The sequence below is a fragment of the Gavia stellata genome, chromosome 9 (assembly GCF_030936135.1).
Source record: "Gavia stellata isolate bGavSte3 chromosome 9, bGavSte3.hap2, whole genome shotgun sequence".
Taxonomy (NCBI): domain Eukaryota; kingdom Metazoa; phylum Chordata; class Aves; order Gaviiformes; family Gaviidae; genus Gavia; species Gavia stellata.
This window is the reverse complement of record NC_082602.1, coordinates 22,104,232-22,127,294: the sequence shown is the minus strand read 5'-3', so window position 1 is coordinate 22,127,294 and position 23,063 is coordinate 22,104,232. Positions and strand designations below refer to the sequence as shown.

At 43.8% G+C, this 23,063-nt stretch overlaps 1 protein-coding gene across 1 annotated transcript; it reads right to left on the bottom strand.

Moving 5' to 3' along the window:
• Nucleotides 1-20: 20 nt before the first annotated feature.
• Nucleotides 21-22,104, bottom strand: RPP30 (ribonuclease P/MRP subunit p30). The gene is made up of 11 exons (XM_059820975.1): nt 22,006-22,104; nt 20,970-21,025; nt 20,601-20,657; nt 19,862-19,936; nt 19,230-19,301; nt 13,485-13,574; nt 11,245-11,361; nt 7,671-7,700; nt 7,208-7,245; nt 4,791-4,870; nt 21-2,790 (listed from the first exon to the last, which is right to left on the bottom strand). The coding sequence occupies exons 1-11, from the start codon at nt 22,085-22,087 to the stop codon at nt 2,681-2,683; spliced, it is 807 nt and encodes a 268-aa protein (XP_059676958.1). The 5' UTR covers nt 22,088-22,104; the 3' UTR covers nt 21-2,680.
• Between the last annotated feature and the right edge of the window lie 959 nt (nt 22,105-23,063).

Sequence of the window (23,063 nt, the reverse complement as noted above, 5' to 3'; positions counted from 1 at the left end):
GCTGGAGTGGTTTATGGAGTGGTGAACATGCACAGGGTAATTCTGTCTCTCTTTAAAGAAAGTTCACATCTTGGCCTCTGTAAAATTCTTAAAAACTCAAAAAGAAGTCTCAGCTGCCTAGAGCAGCTAGCCCTTGAGCTACCCTCATGCCACTGTTAGATAAATGCCATCTCTTACTTATTTTGTTAAATGGAAACACGTACACAAAAGCGGAAAGACAGTACTTGAGTAGCTAATAAAACAAAGTTATAGTTTTATTACTGAGTTTGATTTAAAAATCTCAGTTTCCCAGCAAGTCAGTACTTACTACGTGGAGCACATGAGGCAGCTTCGGTTATCCGAGAAGCCAAGGGAGATGCTGAGTCCTGCTAGGAAAGGTAGGCACCTCTCCCTCTGCTTTAGCAAAGGCAGAACAATCTTACCAGTACCGCCAGCAGGGGCATCAATGTCGCACTTCATTGGGACATTACACACTGCATTCAGTTAAAATCCCACGCCCTCCCAGCGAAATACGCCACAGGCTCCCATACACCATCACGAACCCCCTGTCATTCGGCTTCTAGCCAGCAGGCTTTACAGTCTGGCCAAAACAACATCCTGGGCAATGAGGTGGGGTCAGGAGTGGGCAGCGATGAATAGTTGTTGCTGGAGTGCCAATTTTGGAGACTAAGTGAATTTACAGACACCCCACAAAGGCGCAAGCAGAAGAAACGCCTATTCTGTCTGCAGCCAGCTGTCCTAGACTGAGGCCAACAGCTTTAGACAGATGAGACTTTTCTCACACAAGCGCCATAACTCGTGAGTGTCGCCTTGCCAGCCGTAGGCTTTATTTGCGAACACACTCTTCTCCATAAAAATTACAGCACACCTCTGCTCGCTGCCCTTCTCTGCAAGCCACTACTTCACTACTTGTTTCTGCACAATTACCCAGACACCGGGAGCATGCCTTGCAGGAAATAGAAATGACATCAGTGCTGGCTAACTCAGTTTGTTTATCATCCTAACTGAGCAGCAGTTCAATTGTTCAGGCACCGAAGTGGCCAGAACAATGCGCTTCAGGAAAATGGGGAAGAAACTTTTCCATCAGCTCCTGAAGCACTGTATCTACTTAAAGGGCAAAGATGTAGACTGTACATTTTTTAAATAAAGTCAAACAAGTAGCAAGAAGGATCTCTAGCATTCAAAAGCCTCCCTATGCTTTCTATAAGCTAGTTACCAAATAATCTCTCTCATGCTCAAGATAGGTTATTCTCTGGCCAAGCAAGATAATGTGTCATTCAGAAAACTGCACCAAACACATTTCTGCTTCTTCCCTGGTTAGAGGATCATTTTGGAGGCAAGTCCATAAATGACAAAGTACTGTATCTATATATATTACATCCCAATACCTAGAATAAAACAGACTCAAACCACAGAAAGTCAACAAGTAAAATAACATAAAGGAAAAATATTTCATTATTTGTTGAATGAAGCAAAAGCTGTTGTGACTTACACCAGCATTATATAGAACTGTTAGTCTACCGAGAACTTCATCTATTTTGCTCAATCCACTTACTAAAAGCTCAGATGATCCACTGCAAGATTTCTGCAATATTTTACGTGCTATAACTTCCACTTCTCAACTTGTTGTCAGATGCAAATAGAGAACTGGAATACTCACAGTAAAGCTGGCTCAAGAGTATCTTTGAGTACAGTAGCTTACATAATTTTTATATTGGTTTAATCCAAAGAAAAACTTCAGTCAACATTCAGAAGAGCTCTAAAAATGCTCTGCTGATTATAAATCTGTTATGATTGCTTTTTTGGCAGCCAGATTAGGTTTACTGATGCATTAACAGGAAGGAAAACGGAAAGGCAGGAGGCAGCAAAATGAACGCTCTCATAGACAACACTGCCAGACCAGGACATAAAGAATGAAATGATGCAGTAAAAACGATGTGACGTGGAGATCGCTCAGGCCAAGGTGAGACAGCTGTTTTGCTGCGACTGCAACATACCATGCTGAGCACACGTTCAGTGTAACCTTGGGCTCTTCCTTCCCATCTGTGGTAACCATCTCATGTTACTGTTTGGTTTTAAGAGCTGCAGGACAGGGATGGCCTTTGGGATGTGTGTCTAGCAGGTGAGGTCAGTCAGTCCTAGCAAGTGAACAAATGCTGGGATCTTCTTTATAGGCATTGATCACGAAACAGAATGGGAAGCAGAATATTTTTTTACTGCACCATTATTCTTCAAAGGCCACTGAAGGTAAACTTCATCTACTGGCTTGTGGTTGTAAGGTTTAGTAGACAGATGTATTTAAAACTTGAGAAACCATAAGAGCTAAACTTTGAAAGCATGCATTCTTAGAAACATTTTTAATAAAAAAGGAATGCACTTGTACAACCAAAGATTTCCACGTTAGAAATGTTGAGTTTGCACTAACTCCAGAAGACCTAAGACAGGGTGGAGAGATGGTCTCCTGACCGTTGCCAGAAGCCCAGCGTGACCTTTCAGATGTGGTGAACTACCATTCAGCAGACTCATTCCCACAGCTTTCCTCACTTGAACACCAGAAGAATAATTCTTCTCCAGGCTAAATAAAGTAGTAAGGGAGGAACTGGGCTGGCTGAAGGGTGGGGGAAGACTCAACACTGGGTAAAGATGGGATGGAGGCTCCTGTTGACAATTGGTTCAGTCCTCAAGCTTGAGTCTTAGCTTTTTTGCAGGCTGGCAGTGTTGTTTCTTCCTCCTCAACCTTGCGAGGCTTCTTCACCGTGTACACTACCCCACAGGCACTCTTCCGAGTTTCTGGAACATACAAGCAGAAGCTGTAGTAAATGACACTAATGCATTTAATGCATACTCTTTGCAGGTGTCCATGTGCCAAAGCACAGTTCAGCATGTTTAACAGCCAGCCAGTCGGCACATACAGCAGGCAAGCAACTTGTATGGGCAGGAGCTGGGGTTACATTGCCTTATGGAGTGGGTAAACTAAAGGGGGAAATCCGATGGTGGGTGTAGAATTACAGCAAACATAAGGGAAAACTGAGGTCTGCAGACACACAAAACTATAGGAAACCAGGCTTAATCAGTTCAACAGTCACAGGACACATTCTTGAAGCATTGTCAAAAAGCATTTCTGCATTTCTGAGCAAAACATACTGTTCTTAAAAAAAAAAAAAAAGACATGTATTCACATACCCCAGGATTCTTAAACAGACTATGCTGGCACAGCTACATTGGCAGAGGCTCCCCTATACATACCAAATAAGTGGCTTTATGGTATTCAAGAATATTTTATTTACAGAACCCTCAGCATTACCATAAAATACTACTGTGTGATGTTATCAAATTCCTCATATGTTTGACAAACAACCTACTGAGCCCAATCCAATTTCAAAACTACTGGTGGGAGGCTTCTCTGCAAAATTTGAGGTAGAAGAGATTCACTGCAAATACTCTGTTAGCAAAGAGGCTCTGCAAGAACCTTGCCAAAATATATCGACTTATTCTGGGCTAGCATTCTTTGGGGGACAGGGGAATAACATCTGCTATTTAATGTCACAGATAAGGTAGATGATGGTCTTGAGAAATTCCACATAAATTTGAGAAAAATTCTTCCAACACACTGTCTCTATGTAGATGAGTAGCAGGCTGGAGGAGGACCCTGTTCACAGAAATGCCCTCTCCAAGAGATCAAAGCTACCTGCTGTGAGTTACAGAAGGTTTGAGCCCCACCTCTACAAGAGATGCAAACCAAATTCTACTGTGCATTTGAAACATAGAGCAATTCAAGTTGTTGGGAAGGTGATAAGAAATCATACCTACCCAACAAACCTTGGCAGAGGCAGAAATTAAGAGCTAGATGCAACTACTCAGTCACAAAGTTGAACTGCCATCAGAATAAACAACAAAAATCAAGAAACACTAAGAACCAATAAATAAGCATGTGAAAAGGAGGGTAGAGATGGAGAAATCAGTGCTACAGTGGAAAGCAAGGGTCTAAACTGATTGCTGGAACACAAACTGTGGCACCTCTTTGCTGTACTGACACCAGGACACAAAATACAACTGGAAACCTTTTGATTTCCAGTGCAGGGGGCCACAAGCTAAATTTCCACTTTCTTAATATTAGAAACAGGCAAATAGAAGAGAGCTACTGTGAGCCTCCTCTGCTGAGCGCATAAGGAAGCAAGTTTTGCTTCACCAAAACACTTCAAGCCATCGTACACTATATGAAACATTTTTTCCTAAGCAGCAAGCACTCAGGGTGTTTGATTTTGCATCAAGTTTGAAGTGGTCCACACTGAAGAGCAAGTCAGAAATAAGACGATGCAATGAAGCATCAGAAAGGGACATGGCAAAGGTTGCTTCTGCACTCATGCTTCAAGAGGGTAAATGCAAAACACATGCATTCCGATTTTCTTGAAGTCAATGATGTAGTTTCTGCTGGTGTCACCGAGATGAGCATTCAACCCTTTCTGAAAAAAGGGGTAGTTTCACTATGCAGCACAACAGGCAATTCTATGTTTTGGCTAAACACTTTATGACTCGTTAACGTGGTTAAGTGAGTACTCCAGTACAGACAGCACCATCAATTCAGCCACTGATTTGCTAACATGGCAACAAGGCAAAATAAAACACCCTTGCCGCACAAGCTCCTCTTCATGAATTGGACAAGGGAGCTAAAGCCCCAAGCTGACTTGCTCTGTAAGGTCTTGGACCTTTCGGAAAATATGCATTAACATGAACTTAGTTTAACAAATGCAAGGGTTACTTAGATGAGTCTGCACCCGCTTTTCACTTACCTCCATGAAGCATGGTGGCTCTGCAGTTGGTAGACACGGCTGCCTTGGCTTCGCTTTCTGACAGGCCAAACAGCAAACCTCTGTCACCTTTGTTCAGGATCAAAACACACAGAAAGGAACAAACAGAATAGGGAAGTCTGTCTGCACGATAGGTTTGCTTACTCTACAAATAACTGGGAATTAGCAAAGCTGTAACTCAAAGTGACATTTTGCATAAGGTTCCCCAGAGGCAGGGAACTGAGGTACCCATTTCTCCTGGCTGCAGTTCCCCAGCAGCCCTCCTGGAAAGCTCCTGGCAATGTTGCTTTTTTCCAGAGAAGAAGCTGTACTTCTGAAAATAAAAGTCTTGTCAACACAGGAACATTTTTATATGCATAATCAAGTAAAAAAATGACCCCACTGAAAATTTCAGTTTTGGGGAAAGGGCAGTGACACAAAAGCACTGCGCTGAAAAGTTCCCAGCAACCTTGAGCAGGGATCACACCAGGTTAGGTATGTTAATTTGGGTTGAGCCTGACTGCCCTTTTTCAGAGGGAAGGAAATGTTGTGCATAAAATCCTTCCAGGCCACACACCCTTCCACCTGGTTCTCACGACTCAGAGCACACTCCTCCCCTTCAAGGGACAGTCCAGTTATGCGCTTGTGGGGCAGGGAGGGGGGAGTAGTAAAAATGCAACTGAATTTCTAAAAGAAGGGGAGAAAAGGCACTCTCCTTGGTTTCTAGAACACAACCACTTATTTAACAGCACATCCATAACTAAGGACTGGAAAATTCAGAACAGAAGTAACCAGCACTCAGATAGGAACTTTTTCTTTTTTAACATAAACATTATTTTATAGCTTCTTCTACCAAAGATGTAGCACCTTGGAGATCATAAGTAATAATTTCCATTTTGGTTCAAAGTGTCCATAGATTTTTATGGTTTTTATTCATTTCTTCACTTACACCCACACAGTATCAATGCATATCATAACAAAACATACCTATAGCTGAACACAGACATTACTATTTACAGTGACTGCTCGTGCCACCCCATAACCAAGAGCTGTTGCTCCTTTCACACCCACTCAGAGCCCTGATTCATTGAATTGGCCACCAACAAGCATCACTGTGTAAAAGTTCAAGGAGTATGAAGGATGGAAGTACTCTCCTTCTATGACCAGGTGACCTGCCTAGTGGATGAGAGAAAGGCTGTGGATGTTGTCTACCTGGACTTTAGTAAAGCCTTCGACACTGTCTCCCACAGTATTCTCCTGGAAAAACTGGCAACCCGTAACTTAGACAGGTGCACTCTTCACTGGGTTAAAAACTGGCTGGATGGCTGAGCCCAGAGAGTCGTGGTGAATGGAGTTAAATCCAGTTGGCGGCCGGTCGAGAGTGGAGTCCCCCAGGGCTCAGTTTTGGGACCAGTCTTGTTTAATATATTTATCAATGATCTGGATGAGGGGATTGAGTGCACCCTCAGCAAGTTTGCAGATGACACCAAGTTGGGCGGGAGTGTTGATCTGCTCAAGGGTAGGAAGGCTCTGCAGAGGGATCTGGACAGGCTGGATCGATGGGCCCAGGCCAATTGTATGAGGTTCAACAAGGCCAAGTGCCGAGTCCTGCACTTGGGTCACAACAACCCCATGCAACACTACAGGCTTGGGGACGAGTGGCTGGAAAGCTGCCCTGCAGAAAAGGACCTGGGGGTGCTGATTGACAGCCGGCTGAATATGAGCCAGCAGTGTGCCCAGGTGGCCAAGAAGGCCAACGGCATCCTGGCCTGTATCAGAAATAGTGTGGCTAGCAGGAGTAGGGAGGTGATCGTGCCCCTGTACTCGGTGCTGGTGAGGCCGCACCTCGAAGACTGTGTTCAGTTTTGGGCGCCTCACTATAAGAAGGACATTGAGGTGCTGGAGTGTGTCCAGAGAAGGGCGACGAAGCTGGTGAGGGGTCTGGAGCACAAGTCTTATGAGGAGCGGCTGAGGGAGCTGGGGTTGATCAGTCTGGAGAAGAGGAGGCTGAGGGGAGACCTCATCGCTCTCTACCATTATCTGAAAGGGGGTTGCAGAGAGGTGGGTGTTGGTCTCTTCTCCCAAGTGACAAGTGATAGGACAAGAGGAAATGGCCTCAAGATGCACCAGGGGAGAGTCAGGCTGGATATTAGGAAAAATTTCTTTACTGAGAGAGTGGTGAGACACTGGAATAAGCTGCCCAGGGAAGTGGTGGAGTCACCATCACTGGAGGTGTTCAAGGAATGAGTGGACGAGGCATTGTGGGACATGGTTTAGTGGGCATGGTGGTGTTAGTTGATGGTTGGACTTGATGATCTTACAGGTCTTTTCCAACCATAGTGATTCTGTGATACTTCAAAACCACTTTGAACTTTCACATGTTACTATTACCTGCTGCCTTTTACTTAGAAAAAGGATACAGATTAGCCACGTCGTAAGGACCTCGTAGTTCTAGGGGCTAAAACAAAACAAAGAAGATTGGGTATGTGCATGTGCTCTCTCGAAGGCTGACAGAGTGTGAGCAGGCAGGGCAGGGCTATCAGGAAGGAAAGATTAAATGCTACATGATAGCAAACTGCTGAAGATGCACTAGCAAATCAAGCAAACACTTTTATTTTGGAAAACAGAGTCCCCATCTGGGAGAAAATTGTCATGGAAAATACCACAGCAGAAACGCTCCCCCACCCACCCAACCAAACAAAAAAACCCCCAAACCCCACAATACAATTATTTGGTAAAACAGATTGATTAAAAAAACCCTACAAGATGGCAATCATATTTAAAATTACAATTTTTATACATTTAATATATAATTTAAGCTGTATTTTCAGCCACAGATAAATCCTCAAATTGTTCTGACTTGAGCAAAAATCTGGGACTTACCCTTTCAGCTGCACTAGATATAACAATGTTCTGGAAAACAAAAGAGAACAAATATTCATCTGTCAGACAGCATCAAGAAATGGGGAAAAAAAAAAAAATAATCAGCAAACAGCAAAGACTTTATGAGCATTAGCTACGTTCAGGCTCAGAGCCCAATTAACCATCAGAGTATCTGATACCCTCAGATGAAGTGAACTCTAGCAGAGTGTGGATCTTAATTTGGGGACATGAATAAACCCAAGTTATCTCCCTGTCCCCTACAGAGAGAGGGCACAGCGACAAGCCCCCCCTTGCAGTTACAAACCTCTCAGACAGATGTGAGTTGAATAAGCACCGCACCTTTTAGAGGGATAGGCTAAGCAGTATAAATGTCCGAGCGATGGCATTAAGCAAGCACCTATCAGCCTGTACCTCTCATAGTAGACTTTAAAGGGACCTTAAGGGTAAAGAAGAAATGCAGAGTTACACACACTGTGTTAAGATTTACACTAGCTGAAAGAGGCCCCACAAAAATGACAACTCAGCCTGAGCTGTAACAGGAATGGACTTAGGAGTCCAGGATCCCCCAGAAGCAGCTTACAGATAGTGCCTTTAGACTGTTTGGTGCTCCCGAATTTTCAGCCTACTCTCTGTGTTGCGGTACAACTCAATCCTAACCTCAGCATTCATGTTGACCTTAATCAAACTCACACTGGTTGAGGAAACCTGTCTGCAGCTAGGCAGTGGCTGCCAATTCATGCCATACACTCACTTCCTTCAACACTGGCACCCCCATGAAAATCACCAGGCAGAGAGACATCCTTCCCCCTTCTCTCCCAAACGGCTTCTACAGAACAGGTACATGACTGCTCGGGGGCTGGCAGATACCACAGCTCAGCTGCCAGTGCTCTTCTGATGTTAAACCTCCAAGGATGCTCACCCAGGGGGAGACTGTTTCGCACAGGTGGAAACTGCAGCAGCAGCAAAAAATTCCTTGCACCTTTTATTATACTGAATAAAAGGCTTTGGGAATTCCTGCTTCAGTGGGTGGGAATGAGAATTGTACTGAGGCAGCAAAAGACTTTCCCTCTCTGACGTTAGTGCCACCAACACATCACACCACCTCCGGTTACAAGGTGGGGCCTTTGATCCCTTCCCCGCATTGCTTTGCTTGCCCTGCCACCTCCCCAGCACAAAGAGCAGGGCAGACACTGGAAGAAAATGCTCTGTGCGCAGCTGGAACTCAACCCATAAAAGAGCTATTTGCATGCAAATGACTGCCTGTTCACACTGTGCCCAAGGTTTCCTCATGTGCTGGAGGAGGAAAGGATGGGACAGACAATTCTGCCTTAGCATAAGGAAAGCCAGAAGCAGAAGAAATACGTACATCAAAGTGACTTAACAGCACACATCATGATGCAGCCTACGACATTTCTTTCTGCGTAGTTCACCTTTAAAATGACTGCACTATGGATCCCAAGGGTGCTTTTGAGCTTCAGTGGTGCTGACTGCAGGAGTTTGCTGGGAAAATTCAAGTCTCCTGCTCTGAGCTGTAGCAACCAAAGCCTGCCTCCCAGGCTCAGAGAAGCACCCAGAGCAGCTGCACGAGCCATCTTGAACCAGCGCAGGATCATGGTTCACTGCTGTGCACTGGAGATGCGCTCAGCCTGGTTCAAAGGCAACTGGCCTCCAGTTAGGGGATGGGTAAGACAGGAGAAGGAGACAAGAGCAGACAAGAAAAGCACTGCTAGAGAGTGAAGGAGAGGCAGGCAAAGGCAAATTCACAGGAAGGGCTAAAGGGAAGAACTCAAAGGCAAAACATTATCTCCCCAGGTAAAGGAGACAGCAACTGTTCAGTACACTGCTCCAGGCACAGTACCCACACTCAGTTACCAAAACACAGGAGGTGAGGGACTGTGGCTATGCACACCTTCTGTCTGGCAAGGCAGGCAAGTCCCTCCCTCATTCCCTGCACATTTTAACATGTTTTAAGGACTCTGTTCAGTGCCAGCTCTGAGGACACCAGCAAATTTCTGGAAATTTCTCTGCCCTACTACAACAGAGGAGGAACAAAAGGATCCAAAAGCTGCTACAAGTTCAGCAACTATAGGTTACAGAAGGCAAGAGCTGCGTGCCAGGTGCCGATGCAAGCAGCCTATGAACGAGCCATCCCATGTCTTGTTAAAAAAAAGCCTTTACATAACTGATGGAGACAAACTGCCAGTGAGGGCTAATAACCACCTCTGCTGGCCCACCAGGTACTGAGCCTGGAGGCAAAAAATAAAGACAAGCTAGCAGTCCTCCCCCAGCTCTTCCAGTGCCTAACAACAACTTGTCATGCCCAGCTCCTGCTGATTTACTTTCCAGGCACAGATGATGCACCAGATTGACAGATGCAGAAAGAAAGGGCACTGTGCATAGACCGAGCACCAGAACATCTCACTTGCTCTGTTTGTGACACCAACTCAACTGATGCTCTCCAAATAAACAACCACATGAGAAGCACATCTTTAACTGCACAGAGGAAAGAGGAGCACTGGCAAAAAGGAATCCCAAAAGGGGTTTTGTATCTATGTACCTCACTCATCTCCAAGTCAGTATTTTGTGCAATTAACTCCAAGAGCCGGGTTTCTCAGGAAAGGCCATGCAAATACCCACTTTCTTCTGTAGCACTAAGGGAATTCATCTGTTTGACCCACTCTGCTGTCCTATAAAATAGGCTGCCATGCCTGAGGGGAACTGAGGTAATGATGGATCTGCTTTTAATTGGCCTTCCAAGCTGTATATCCCACTTCAGACTAGGTATGCAGGGTAATGCCAATTTTGGCTTCTTTGCACTAACTAAGTGCAACAAAGGCCATTTCCAATAAAGGTGGTGGAAGCTACAATCTCTTTTAACTTGGATGTGTATTACAATATACTTCCCTGTTAAAAAAAACATGGCCTGAGAGGACCCAGCATGACAGGCAGCTTATCCTGGGAGGAGGTAAGGTATGAAAGCAATGGATTACAGGCGTCTCAGCTGAAAGTGTTACTTCTTCCTTGGGTTTCAGTAGCAGGGAAGAATGCAGTTGATCTGACTGCAGCAAAGCCCTGGCTAATAGCCAGCCAGCTGTTGGGTCTGTTTTGTACACTGGGAATTTACTGACCATTTAACAAAGGAAGATTTCTACTTTTTTCGTATTATTTTCTACCCCACATATGCAAGGTACACTATGAAAAAACAGTTTTTGGTCAATCAGAAATATGAAATGGGGGATTTTAAAGAGGTGCATGGATTTCAATTCTAGTGCAAACCTTAGATCTCTGGCACTTTTTTTTCCCCCTTTTTGTTTTGGGTATTGCATACAATAACAACAGATAGGCTGTTCTGAAAAAAGAATCTAACAGTCTGACAACTTAAGAAGAAAGCATGCAGTGGTGCATGGCTGGAAGTATCTGGAGCTAGAATAATTGTGTCCTTGTATTAGTAGGCAAAGATTCAGTCACAGCTTCAGAAACCCCAGCATCAAACTCATTTAAAACGGCTCAGTCTGTACAACTCTAGAAGAATTTGAACTGAATTAATTAACTTGCTTTCACTTTGAGAGCTTACCTTTCCTTTGCAGATCTGCATCAGGCTGATCGCATTTGAAATTGTGTATCTTCTCATTGTGGAGTCTTTGATGGCAGGCGTGTAAAGAAGTTCAAAGTAAATGCCTCGATCTATTGCCTTCACATGAAAGAGAGTGATCAAAAATCAAAAGGAGAGAAGCATAACAATCTAACAACTGCCGCCTATTACTGATGCAGCTTATTCTCAGTTTAACTGTGTTATATATGAAAAAATTAAGGCAGAATTGTTCCAGCAAGAGCACAGCATAGCACTGGGGTGGTGGTGGGGGAACGTTTCACTAGGTATGTGTACTTGAATCTTGGGATGACATATAAATGAGGTTTAACAAACAAAGAAATATCAGACACTTATTAGCAGCAATTGCCTTCCCTCTGTCACAGAGTTGAGGAGACAGGTAACCACTTCTGGTCAGAAACAAGTCTTGAAATTTTGAGGACCCTCCTCCTCTAGCCCCACAGCCTGCTGTAAGGAAGACCACCGCTCCCCACAGTACCCACGTCTTGCAGATGAGGAATTTGTCCTTGCATAAAAGCAGCAACAAGGTCCCTTCTCTCCTGTCTCACAGGATACTCTGGTATTTGTGACAATGTTAAATAACAGCGAGTCACAGGAGAGTTTCCAAACAGTAATACTCATTATATTTTCAGCTGCTTTAAAATCCCTTGCTATCTCTCTAAGTGCCTCACCAACAGCCCAGTATTCTTGTTTTTGCAAACACACAGAGAAGTTAAGCGACTTGTTACAGGACACAGTGAGTTAGCAATAAAGACACAATTCAAAGCTAGGAGTTCCTAGTTCCCTGGCCTATACTACATTTGCCTGAAATGTTACTCTATGCGTTATACTCGTATTATTAAAAAAATGCTGCAATGTTAATACTGTAAGAGTCCAGTAACTGAATACACATGGAATTAATCCATCTTCCATCCATGCATGACCTCTGAATGCGAGCACAACAGAAGCTATGTACACATCAAATGTTTGCGGATGTCGGACCAGCTCCGCGTAAAACAAGAGAAGCCTGAATTTATCAAAACCAAAACAGGTGATGGCAATACACCAATTTCCAGCCAAGCAGACTTTTAACCTCATCCCCACCACTTCAGCTGCCTGCCAATCTGTCTGCCTGGCATCACAACAACCAAAACTGACTGCCCGAGGATGCACAAAACCAGTCTGACAGACAGACTGCCTTGAAGCTGGGAGTGTGGAAGCTGAGAAGTAGCTTGTAAGTAAAACGTCTCCAAACACAGGGCTCCAGAAGCCACCCAGCTCCTCACCTGGGTCAGCTGCTGGAGTTTTAGGCAGCTAGGGTACTTTCAAACAACGTTTCATACAAAATTGTTATTCCAAATGGAATGTTGACATTCCCAGTCTGTAGTAAATTCCAAAGTATTACTTTTGTCCTGTTTCAGGATTAATTCTAGTTAATTTTACATTTTTATTCTAGGTCAAACTTTCTGTAGAAGAGGAAGTAGGATTTCTACCCAATTCCAAATTTAAATTTTTAAGCACTAAGGACTACATCAGCCAAGAATGCCCACGTGGAATGAACCTTGACATATACTCAGAGGAAAAAAATAGTTCACCTAAGAGCATGTTCAGATTAAGCTTTCTGGCAAACCACCAACAGCAGGCAGAATTGTATTAACAAAGTATTTGATCCATGCTGATAGCCATCTTGTGTCCCACAGTAGATATTTAGCAATTACACATTTGGTTCATTTGCCAAGACATTCCTTTGTCTAAGTATGGATTCAATAAAGTTGTCCTCCAAATAACTGGCACAACATCCTTCTCCCAAATTAACACTGTCATTCACATTCTCCTGTCTTTTAAATCACAAGGCTGTTTATCTGTTCTGACACAGCTGTACCACTTCTGGTTTGGGAGGCAGCTTAGTCAGCAGTCATACCACATCTCACTGCTTTGCATAGCAGTGGCCTTAAGGCTCTGTTTTCATTCCTTGGGAACACCACTTCTGCCTTCTTCAGTGGGGGACAGGAAGGAGAAAGAGAAGGAACATACATCACTGTGTATTAAATGCTGCAGTGGAGGCCTTGAAGTGAAGGACATCTGAAACAACACTGTACATTATGCAAGAAAATAAAAGAACCATTTGGATGGGAATGGTGGGAGGGAAATGGTAGGGAATTCAACTCAGACTGACATTAAATGCAGAATTTAACATCAAGAAAACAATTTAGATGTAAATTTACCATATTCACAGGGGGCCTTCGGAAGTAGAATGGCAGCTTCTCTGTTACATTTATGCATACCAGATCCACATCTAGAGTTGTGCAAGCGATCTACAGCAAAAAAATAGGAACAGATTATTAGACAAGCCAAAAAAATGTGCAACCAACTGTAGGTGCACTGATATTCTCCTTCATTTCTTAATGCAATAAATGCCTCTCCAGGGTGAGTTCAGTTTTAAAATGAAGAAGTACTATGCCTTGCAGGTATGGCAATAAAACAGCAGGGATACAGGTGCACAGCTTGAGCATTCTGGGCTTAAAACCCAAGCCTTCCTGCACTTACAGAACTACTTTTCCAATAAAATGATGACCAACCAAAGACTTACTGCTTTGTTCTCATCCAACATAGGACATGCAGAAGCAATGCTGGCTTTTGCCAAATGAACTCACAGCTAATGAAGGACGACAACTGTTTACAAAGGGACCAGCCCAGGAACTGCCCCTTACCCCATCAATCTCTAATTCCAGTGTAGCAACCATTTGTTTTACAGATTAAGTATTTTTACCAGAAGCAACCAAAAGACTGAAAGAGAAGCAGAATGTTAGACTGGTGGTGCCCCATGCCCAGTACTGGAAGCCGATCCACAGGGTCTCACTTTCCTGTGTGGGGAACATGCAGCCCTTCCTGAAAGCCGCATCTCTGGAAAAGTCTCAAGATGGCACTGGAGGTCATAGTTTAAAAGCTTAGCTTTGAACTCACACCACAATTTACAGCCTGTATTAAAAGAGGGAAGGAATGAACAAAGGGTTGAGAATCTCCACACTGACATACAGAGAAAATGAAGTGCACATAAAAGGGAGCTCTTGATTTACATATAATCTCATGCACTCAAGACATGTAGGAATTATATATGCCTAGCCCGTAAAGATGATTACACAGGGCCAGATTAATGTCTGTAAGCAGCGTTGTAACAACGATAAAATGGGCTGAAAATGTTGAAAAGGTATTTTCTACACATAGAGGAACTCTCTGCTTTCAGAAGCCTGCCAGCAACTGCTCCAAATACACCTGGGCCAGGTGCCAACCATTTATCCCTCCTTGCACCAGCATGAAAGAGGTGGGGGTTGAGGGGAGTCCCAGGGCTGGGCTGCGGGGTAGCTGCGCTCTGCTGTAACACAGGGCAGGCTACTGCTTTGCAACTAGTCTTCTACCAGTCTGTTCACAAGAAATTTGGATGGAGATGAGAGCAGAGGTCCAGCTTGAGGAATATTTCTTAGCTATTGATAGCACTCCCTCCTAGACAAGAGAGCCACAGCACACATGCAGGCAATTCAAAGATCCAGCAAACCACAAGGTTTTTGATGTTAAAATGTCTCTACCAGGCCATTTAGTCTAAATTTTATCTTCATGCCCTACCTGTACAAACTCTGTTAGGCAGGACACGGTTGGAATCTATTGCATCAAATTAGACTTGCATGTGTAAGTTTAGCTCTACTACAGCCAATTTTAATCCTTTTCTTACGTGGAGTACAAACTACTACCTAGACAGAGGTGATTTATGGGAACATGCACAAAACAAATAGCTCTGAATCATGTCCTAGAAAAGACGTCAGTGAGGCCATAGGATATTCAGGAAGAGAGAAATCTGAAAATGAAGAAAAGCAAGAATACACATCAGAAACATGCAAGTTGCCCTATGTGATGAGAAAACACTCCTTCCTAAATCAGCTCCAGAAACACTGGAAAGCTCTTTTCCACTTTGCAAATTAAGCACGGTGGGAAAAAGTGAGTGACCCAAATGCCAGGATATCTACAGGATTCCAGTGACAAGAACATTTCAGAAAACACCACCAAGGAAAAACAAATTTAAGAGCCATACTTCCCCATAACAAGGAATTCCTGCACTGCATGGGAAGTTGGAGAGGAGATTTCTCCAAACACTCCAATGTTCAGCCTAGCTTTGGCTCCTGGACAAGTCACACACAGAGGCAAGTTAAGGTTACCCTGCCCGCTGAAAGGATCTGAAGTGCAAAAACTTCATACAGAAAGTGATATGCAGCAGTTGCACAGCTGGGTGCTTGCCCAGCCACACCACAGGCAAGAGCCCCATCTGCTGGGAAACTCCAGACAGCCATAAATAAATAAATTTGCCACTGCTTGGATGGCCTGAAGAAAGCTTTGGCAAATATTTTAGGAATAAACATTGAAATTTGGCCTTGCACTATATCCTCAGACTTACATAAGCAAGTTTTTTTAGATACTGGTGATCTGCTAATTGCTTACAAACAGCAGGCAGAACTAACTAATATGATTAAAACAGTCAGAATTCTTAAAAAGCAAAATTTTTTAAAAGCAACAGACACAGACCTTATTACTGGCATGGAGTGGCCTGTTGCAGCCCAAAATAATCCTCTTGGTAGACTTAAAGAAAGTGCATGTTCTACAATTATCTTGGCAAATGCAGCTTCCTCATAGTCCTGAGGATATAAATTATTTACTGAAAAATGCGCTCACATTCTCCAAATATCACTGCCACACTCTGTCACAGAAAAGCTTCCCTGGTTCATGACAAGAAGGCACAGACTGGTTTTGGGCCATGCTAAAATTAGAGCACATCTCCAGTGGTCATGTATCTCTTTTATAAAAACATGAAAACTCCTGTTCTATGGAAAATAATCCAAATGCCAAATTGTTGGTGAGAAAAATGATGCTCTCAAAGTAATGCTGAGTTACCAACAGCCAATTTTCAAATATAATTTGTGGTGCAAGACTGACCCTAGGCGGCTTATCCTTAACAGTGAAAGATCCATGAATTGTAAGAGCCAGAGGTATATGCTGAAACTCCGTGTGTAACATCACTTGGGCCAGACTCCCTGTTGATACGTCTACAAAATTGCTACAGCTCTCCACAGACAGCTGGAAAACCTAAAAGCTTTAACCAAAAGACAAGCATAAGATCTGCCCTGAATGGGAACACGTAAGGATGAAATCTTTCACCTCATGCAGTTTGCAAGAAACATGCTTGGGTTCCCTCCCCTGCTCAAAGTGCTGCCAGCATGGAAGCAATGAACACTGTCTCATCAACAATCCCACTTCCTTCCTAACACACTGTCCATCACCTGCGAGAGTGTCAGCTTAAACAGTTGCTATCTCCATTGGCCTGCGCAGAGCCTAGCCATCCTCCTCATGCCGGCAAAACTATCCACAAGAAAGCAGATCTGCTGCCTGCAAAGTAACTTGGCAAAAAACTTTGGTTACTTTTCAGCCAAAAGCGTGTTCCTCAAACCACACTGCCATGCAACTAAGCAAGCAGCTTCACCAGCAGAGCAGACAGGGACCTGCAGAAATGAGTGGCTGTTTATGCCAGCTTAAACACTGCCGCAGCTGGACATCCAAACACAGCAGACGGCTGAAAATAAGAAATACCCACCCTTAAATGAGAGCCTGCCCTTTCCCCCCAAAACAGCACAGCATGTTCCTGCTGATTACCTGGCTTCAGGTGCTTGTTTAAACACATGATAAATTGATTGAGCTTACTTGAGAAGTGAGATTTTACATTGTTGCCAGAGACCAAAAGAAAGAGGTGGAGAGTGGCCCTCAGAAGTATTTTACAACTATTTGCCTCTCTCACACCCCCAAGAGTCCTAAAATCTTGCAAGGGAAATAAAAGCAGTCGGAAATGAGTTTCATTAAGCTCTAACTGTTATAATTAATGTTTGAATTCTTCTGCTGAAAGATTCTTTAAAGTTCACCTTCTTCTACAGCCTCTTGCTTTGTACTTTACTTGGACAAGTTTTCAAAAAGGAGGGGAAGTAATTTAGAAAAACAAACCAGAAAAATATCATTTTAATGTGTCAAAACAGGTACTCAGGAATACTAAAAAGTAGCTTTAACTTATTTAAAAAAACAAACAAACAAAACAGACTCAGTTTTATACTGACAAGCTCTCTTTGAAAGTAAATTCTGGCACTCCTGCAAAGATATTCACGTTTGCTTTTGGTGCCCCTGTGCCGTCTTCCCACTGCTTTAAACTGCATGCCTTCCTGCTGCCTGCCAAGGTTAACAGAGATGGGACGCTTCCACCTACTCTTCCAGTTCAGAGTTAATGTTATTATTTATGAGCTTGCAACAGCTCAGACATCACAATTTTGGGTTTTGTAAGAAAAACATTCTGACAAAAAAATAACTTGCTTCCAGATACTCCACTCAGTCAGACCACTCATACCAGCTGTTACCAAGTATTTGAGAACAACTTAATTAGAGATGGAGATAACAAACACCTATCACCCAACAAGCCAAGCTGAGATCATTCTGCCTCAGACAGTGTTTTAAAACTAGGAATTTTTCCAGTAGGAAGGGTCTATTCAAGATATAGCAGCTATGGATAAAAGTTGGAAGACAGTATGATGCTTGGTGCTGTTAGTAACGGCTGAAGAATTACTGCACATTACTCTATTTAGGTATCACCTCTAAATAATAGAGGTCGTCTTCAGTCAAACACCAGAAATGGACTGAACCAGCTCATGGTCAAACACACTTGCAACACCTTGTTTTTCTAAAATCACAGAAGTGACAGAGTATTGGGGGTTTTGTTCAAAATATTTGCATTTCTATTAACATAAACCAATGTGAGAAACAACAATGTTGGGCTAAGGTCACAAATCAGTCCTTACTAATGTTTTGAAAATTATTCGTACCCACTAATTTCTCTCACTAGCACATCCGGAGTGCTACCACTGCTACAAACGCCAGCATCTGTTCAGTAACACTGATACAGCAATGCCTTCAAAGACTCACAAATTTTGTGGAGGCAGTTTTCAGTTGCAAGTTTGCTCTGAACAGCCAGGATAAAATCTAAGCGAGCAAATGACCGTCTGCCCTTAAAGTATTTCCCCTGAGGCTGCTCTACTTTTGTAGAGCCTCAATGGCCTTCTCAGCAGGCAAAGTAACAAACACATCATGAAGTCACAGAAGTGAAGCATCTCTCACTCAACTTGAGCATCCAAAACACTCAAAACAAAACAAAACCAGAAATCTCAGTCTGGCAATGGAGCAAGGGTCATTATGTTTAATCAGGCACGTTTACTTTTGGAAATTTTATTTTATCTGTTCGTAAGATGCTACGACAACTAGAACTAGCTCTGTCACATAAGCTCTTGCTCCTCTTTTGATTTAAAATAAAGAAATAAAAGGAAAAATAAAAAAAAAAGAGATCAGCTATTCATTTGGATGAACTTCCAAGAGAAGACCTAAGACTAAAAGGAAGAAGGTAACTCTCAGAATCACATTAGTTCCATTTTAAAATTCTCCCACTTTCCCTGGCATTTCAGAGACCAGGAACAATTAGTGCTAACAGAAGACAGCGAATGTGTTTTGGGGAAGCTGTCAGAGTTTGAGAAGCTAAAGTTCAAGACAGCAGTCTTCCACATGCTGATAATATACATATATTAGAAAAAAGGTATGTTTTCTCTCCTCACTAGAACGAGACACACAAAGGAAATCACAGCGCAGAGGCATACAAGTCCATTCATCAGGTAGATGTTTCAGACTTTCACCGGGCACCTCAAGGCCTCGCAACCTTCTGCAATCCCTCACAACCTTCTCAGTCTATCAACTGATCAGGCAGCCTATGTTGCTTAATTAGCCCCATGACATGCAGGCCTACATAAAATGAGAAACAAAATCAAAACAAAGCATGTACTCAAACTAGCCCAAGGCACTAAAAATTACTGGGCGGGCATTGCTGATCGGATGATTGTACTTACATGGAACAGTTTCTCAGTCTTCGGAAATACTGCTATGATGTCATATAACCTTATATTTGCAGATGTTGATCTCTACAAAAGGAGGAAACAATTACCACCTTGAATTCTGGCAGATGCCAAAGCTATGCACAATGAGTACGACCAAAACAGTGAGAAGAAAAACCCTTTTTCACTTTCAAGTACTAAACCAAAGCCAATAATAATCCAATTATATAGTAGGTCTCTGCTGTGAGCCATACTGTGAAGTCATTCATTCTCATTTTGAGGCTTGTCCCACTCACCTAGTAAGGCACTCAGACCTTTTGCTTCCATCATGTAGCACTAAAACACAAACAGACACAGGGCTTGCTCACAGTCTTCTAGTTTACGCACAGAAGTCCAGAAATCAAAGGAAAGAACCGAGGAACAGAACTGTTGTCCCATATTGACAAATGAGCAACAGAAGCCATATCCAGTCCTGTAAGTCTACATCTCTTCATGACCACATTATTTGCTAAAGATGTGATCTGAGAAATCACTGCAGAGTGCGCTGCAAAATCCATAGAGTTCTCCCCATACAATTTCCAAAGTTTCATTCAGTCATTCAGAAAAGGAAATAAAAATTGGAAAATTAATATACTGAATATACTTACCAAGAGATTACAGTGGGAAGGATCAGAAACAACAAGTGTTAGCCGGGTTAAGACTTTAATTCTTTTAGATGTCCCCTACAAAAAAGAAATAATACGAAAGACTTAAAAAGTTCCAAAGCAAAAATTTGTGGTGACTTTCAGCCTGTCTGGCTTGCTCATACTGCTGCCTACACTAGTTTTCTGAAGTCTGTAGTTACACTTCCCTATTTTATTTTGATCTGTTTGAAATTATACCTGCTCTTTATAAAGAACAACTTATAGTGTTTCTCTGAGGAAGGGAAGGGAGGGAAGGGAGAAATCATGCAGAAAAACTGAGTATGTTTTAATACTGCTATGGCTTCCCAGGCAGGCCACAACTGCAAGCAAAAGCAGTTCGTGAATTAACGTGTCAATGATTTGAAATACAGACTTGCTTCATTATATCCAAATCTTGCTCCATCAAAACCAGGAAGTTATTTCCAAAATGCAGATTTCAAGAATTATACTGTAATTATTCAAGTACAAGAAGATTCAAAATTCACATGAAGCAATTTCCTTAATAATTTCTAAAATAATGAATAGAGCCTACTCTAACGCGAGTGTATCGTTCTTCCAATGCTGGGAGTTTTAACAATCAAGCAACGGACAATTTTCTCTTTTTTGATAAACATGTAATACACAAAATCACATATACAAACACACTAAGGTAAAAAATATAACTCAGAATAGTAATACATAGATAGAATGTAACTAGACATACTTGTACAATAGGCAAAGATGGAAACAACTCTGAAGGAGATACTGGCTTGATGATTTCCTTAAAAGAGAACAAAACAAAGTTATTCAAAATGTCATGGGTTAAGTTTACAATGTAAACAATTCCAAAAATGTTCCAATCCTGAAGAGAAATTTGCCATGCTAACAAAACTATTTCCCAGGGACCATATTAAAAGTTAACTCCAGGGCAATTATACTGAATTATAAAATGGGAGTTCTGTCACAAATGCAGATATTTGTACTTGCATCTAGAGGTGCATTCTGTGGATAAACCTATTTGGGAACATGTAATAAGGCATGTAGGTTTACAAGAGAAAACACACTAAGAACAAATAACCCCAACAAAAATTACCTGTTTCTTTTCTTTAAAATCGATGACATGGTTAAGAGCAACTGCAGAATATCCCACTGAAAAAGTAAACACATAGTAAGAATGTTTTGTCCAGTAAACTAACGGAAACAAATCCAAACAGAAACCTGTTAAACACTCATTACTTAAATGCCTCGAAATGAATAATCACGTGCATATTTAGCTTGCACATTTTTTTCTGAAGATCAATTCACCCAAAAAGTGCCTTAAAATAAAAAAAAATCTGTTTGCCTTTTAATACACCCCAGCCCTGACAACACTTACTCAATGGTAGAGCTTTATGAGCATGAATACTTGGGGTTGGAGTCCCCAAAGATTTTGCCCTGGTTTGATCCCTTTCTTTAGGGAACATGGTTAAGGACATTCAGGACAGTTGTTAAAACTACAGACAACGCAGAGCTGGGAGAGATACAGCTATAGCAGAAGGCAAGGTGAGCATTCAAAATGATGCTGACAAAACTGGCGAAAAGGTCTCGTTCAGCAGGGATCAGAAGAAGATGGTACACTTGGCAAAGACCAGTCGCCCCCCAGACACTGGACAGGCAGCACCTGGCTGCACAGCGGTTCTGCGCGAAAAAGATTTAGGCCGGAAGAAACTCCAGGTGGAAAAATGTGTCCGCCTTGGGAAAAAACCAACTCTTACACTGGGACAAACAGGCAGAGACAGAGTCTGCAAGGCACAACACGAGCTTTCCTTGCTACTCAGCACTGGGAAGGCCTCAGCCCTGGTCACTTGCAGAGAAGCCCCAAGCTGAGCAGGGAGGGCGAGAGGAGCGAGGGGGAAGGCGACCCGCCGGGAGGCAGATGGCGAGGTTTAGCCCCCAGGGAGGGAAAACTCAGCCTAGAGCCTCTCGCCGCGCTCACACCAGCCTGGCGGGGCTGCCGCTCGCGTCCCGCTGCCCTCCTGGCCGGGCCCAGCCCTCCCCAGCTCAGGCCCACCGGCTCCGCACCGCAGCCCGAGCCCCGGGCCGGCCCTGCCGGCCTCCCCGCCCCCGCCGTGCCCGGGGCGCTAACTCACAGTGCGCTGCGGCCTCCAGCAGGCTCTGCAGGGACTTCTTGTCCGGCCCCTGCGGGAGGTTCAGATCGGCGAAGCCGGCCATGCTGTGCGCAGCGGCGGGCGGGCCGCAGCCCGGCACGGCACCGCACGGCAACCGGCACCGCCCCCCGGCGGCCCGCGGCAGCCTGGGGCTTGTAGTCACCTCCGGTCCCGGGCAGGCAGGGCCCCGCGCCCGGCGGGACGGGTGTCAGGCTGGCGGCGTTCGCCAGCTGCATTGACAAAACTGCAGCAGCAAACCAAGGGGGTGTTTCACATCACCGCGGGGACTCTTCGGTCGGAGGCGCTCCGCCAAAGGGCTGCCGTGACCCGGGGGAAAGCCTGTGTGGTGAATTTCTCAGATCCCAGGCGGGGCTCTGAGGAAGATCAAACCTGGCTCCGAAGGGGGTCAAACCTGGCTCCGAAGGGGGTCAAACCTGGCTCCGAAGGGGATCAAACCTGGCTCCGAAGGGGGTCAAACCTGGCTCCGAAGGGGATCAAACCTGGCTCCGAAGGGGGTCAAACCTGGCTCCGAAGGGGATCAAACCTGGCTCCGAAGGGGGTCAAACCTGGCTCTTTGCCACTGCACAGCCGAAGCAGAGCAGGCCGAGGCACAGCGCTCTCCTCAGGGCCCGGCCTCGTACCCACCAGGTGGAGCAGTAGCCCTGCGCGACTCAAGTATTACAGTTAAACTGTTGCGCTCCATCTGAATACTGTCAATAAAAAAAAGGAATGCTTTCTAGTTATTGAAAGGTCTTCTCTTGCCTATGTTAGCTACAAAAACATGTAAAATAAAGCCCCAAGCTGGCATGTCAAGAGATACCCCCTAACACGCAAAAGGACTGAGAAATTGTAATAGACCAGTAATCAAATACACATTCACCATGTAGCACTGTTACAAAAAGCACAAATATCCTTCTACCTTTGGTAAATAGCACAGGAGATGTAAAATACAGGTGGCAACTACCACTGGGGTTTTTTTCGTTTGGGGACTTACAGCAGCTGCTGAAGGCAGCAGGTCTACAATTCCCGTCCAACTTCGG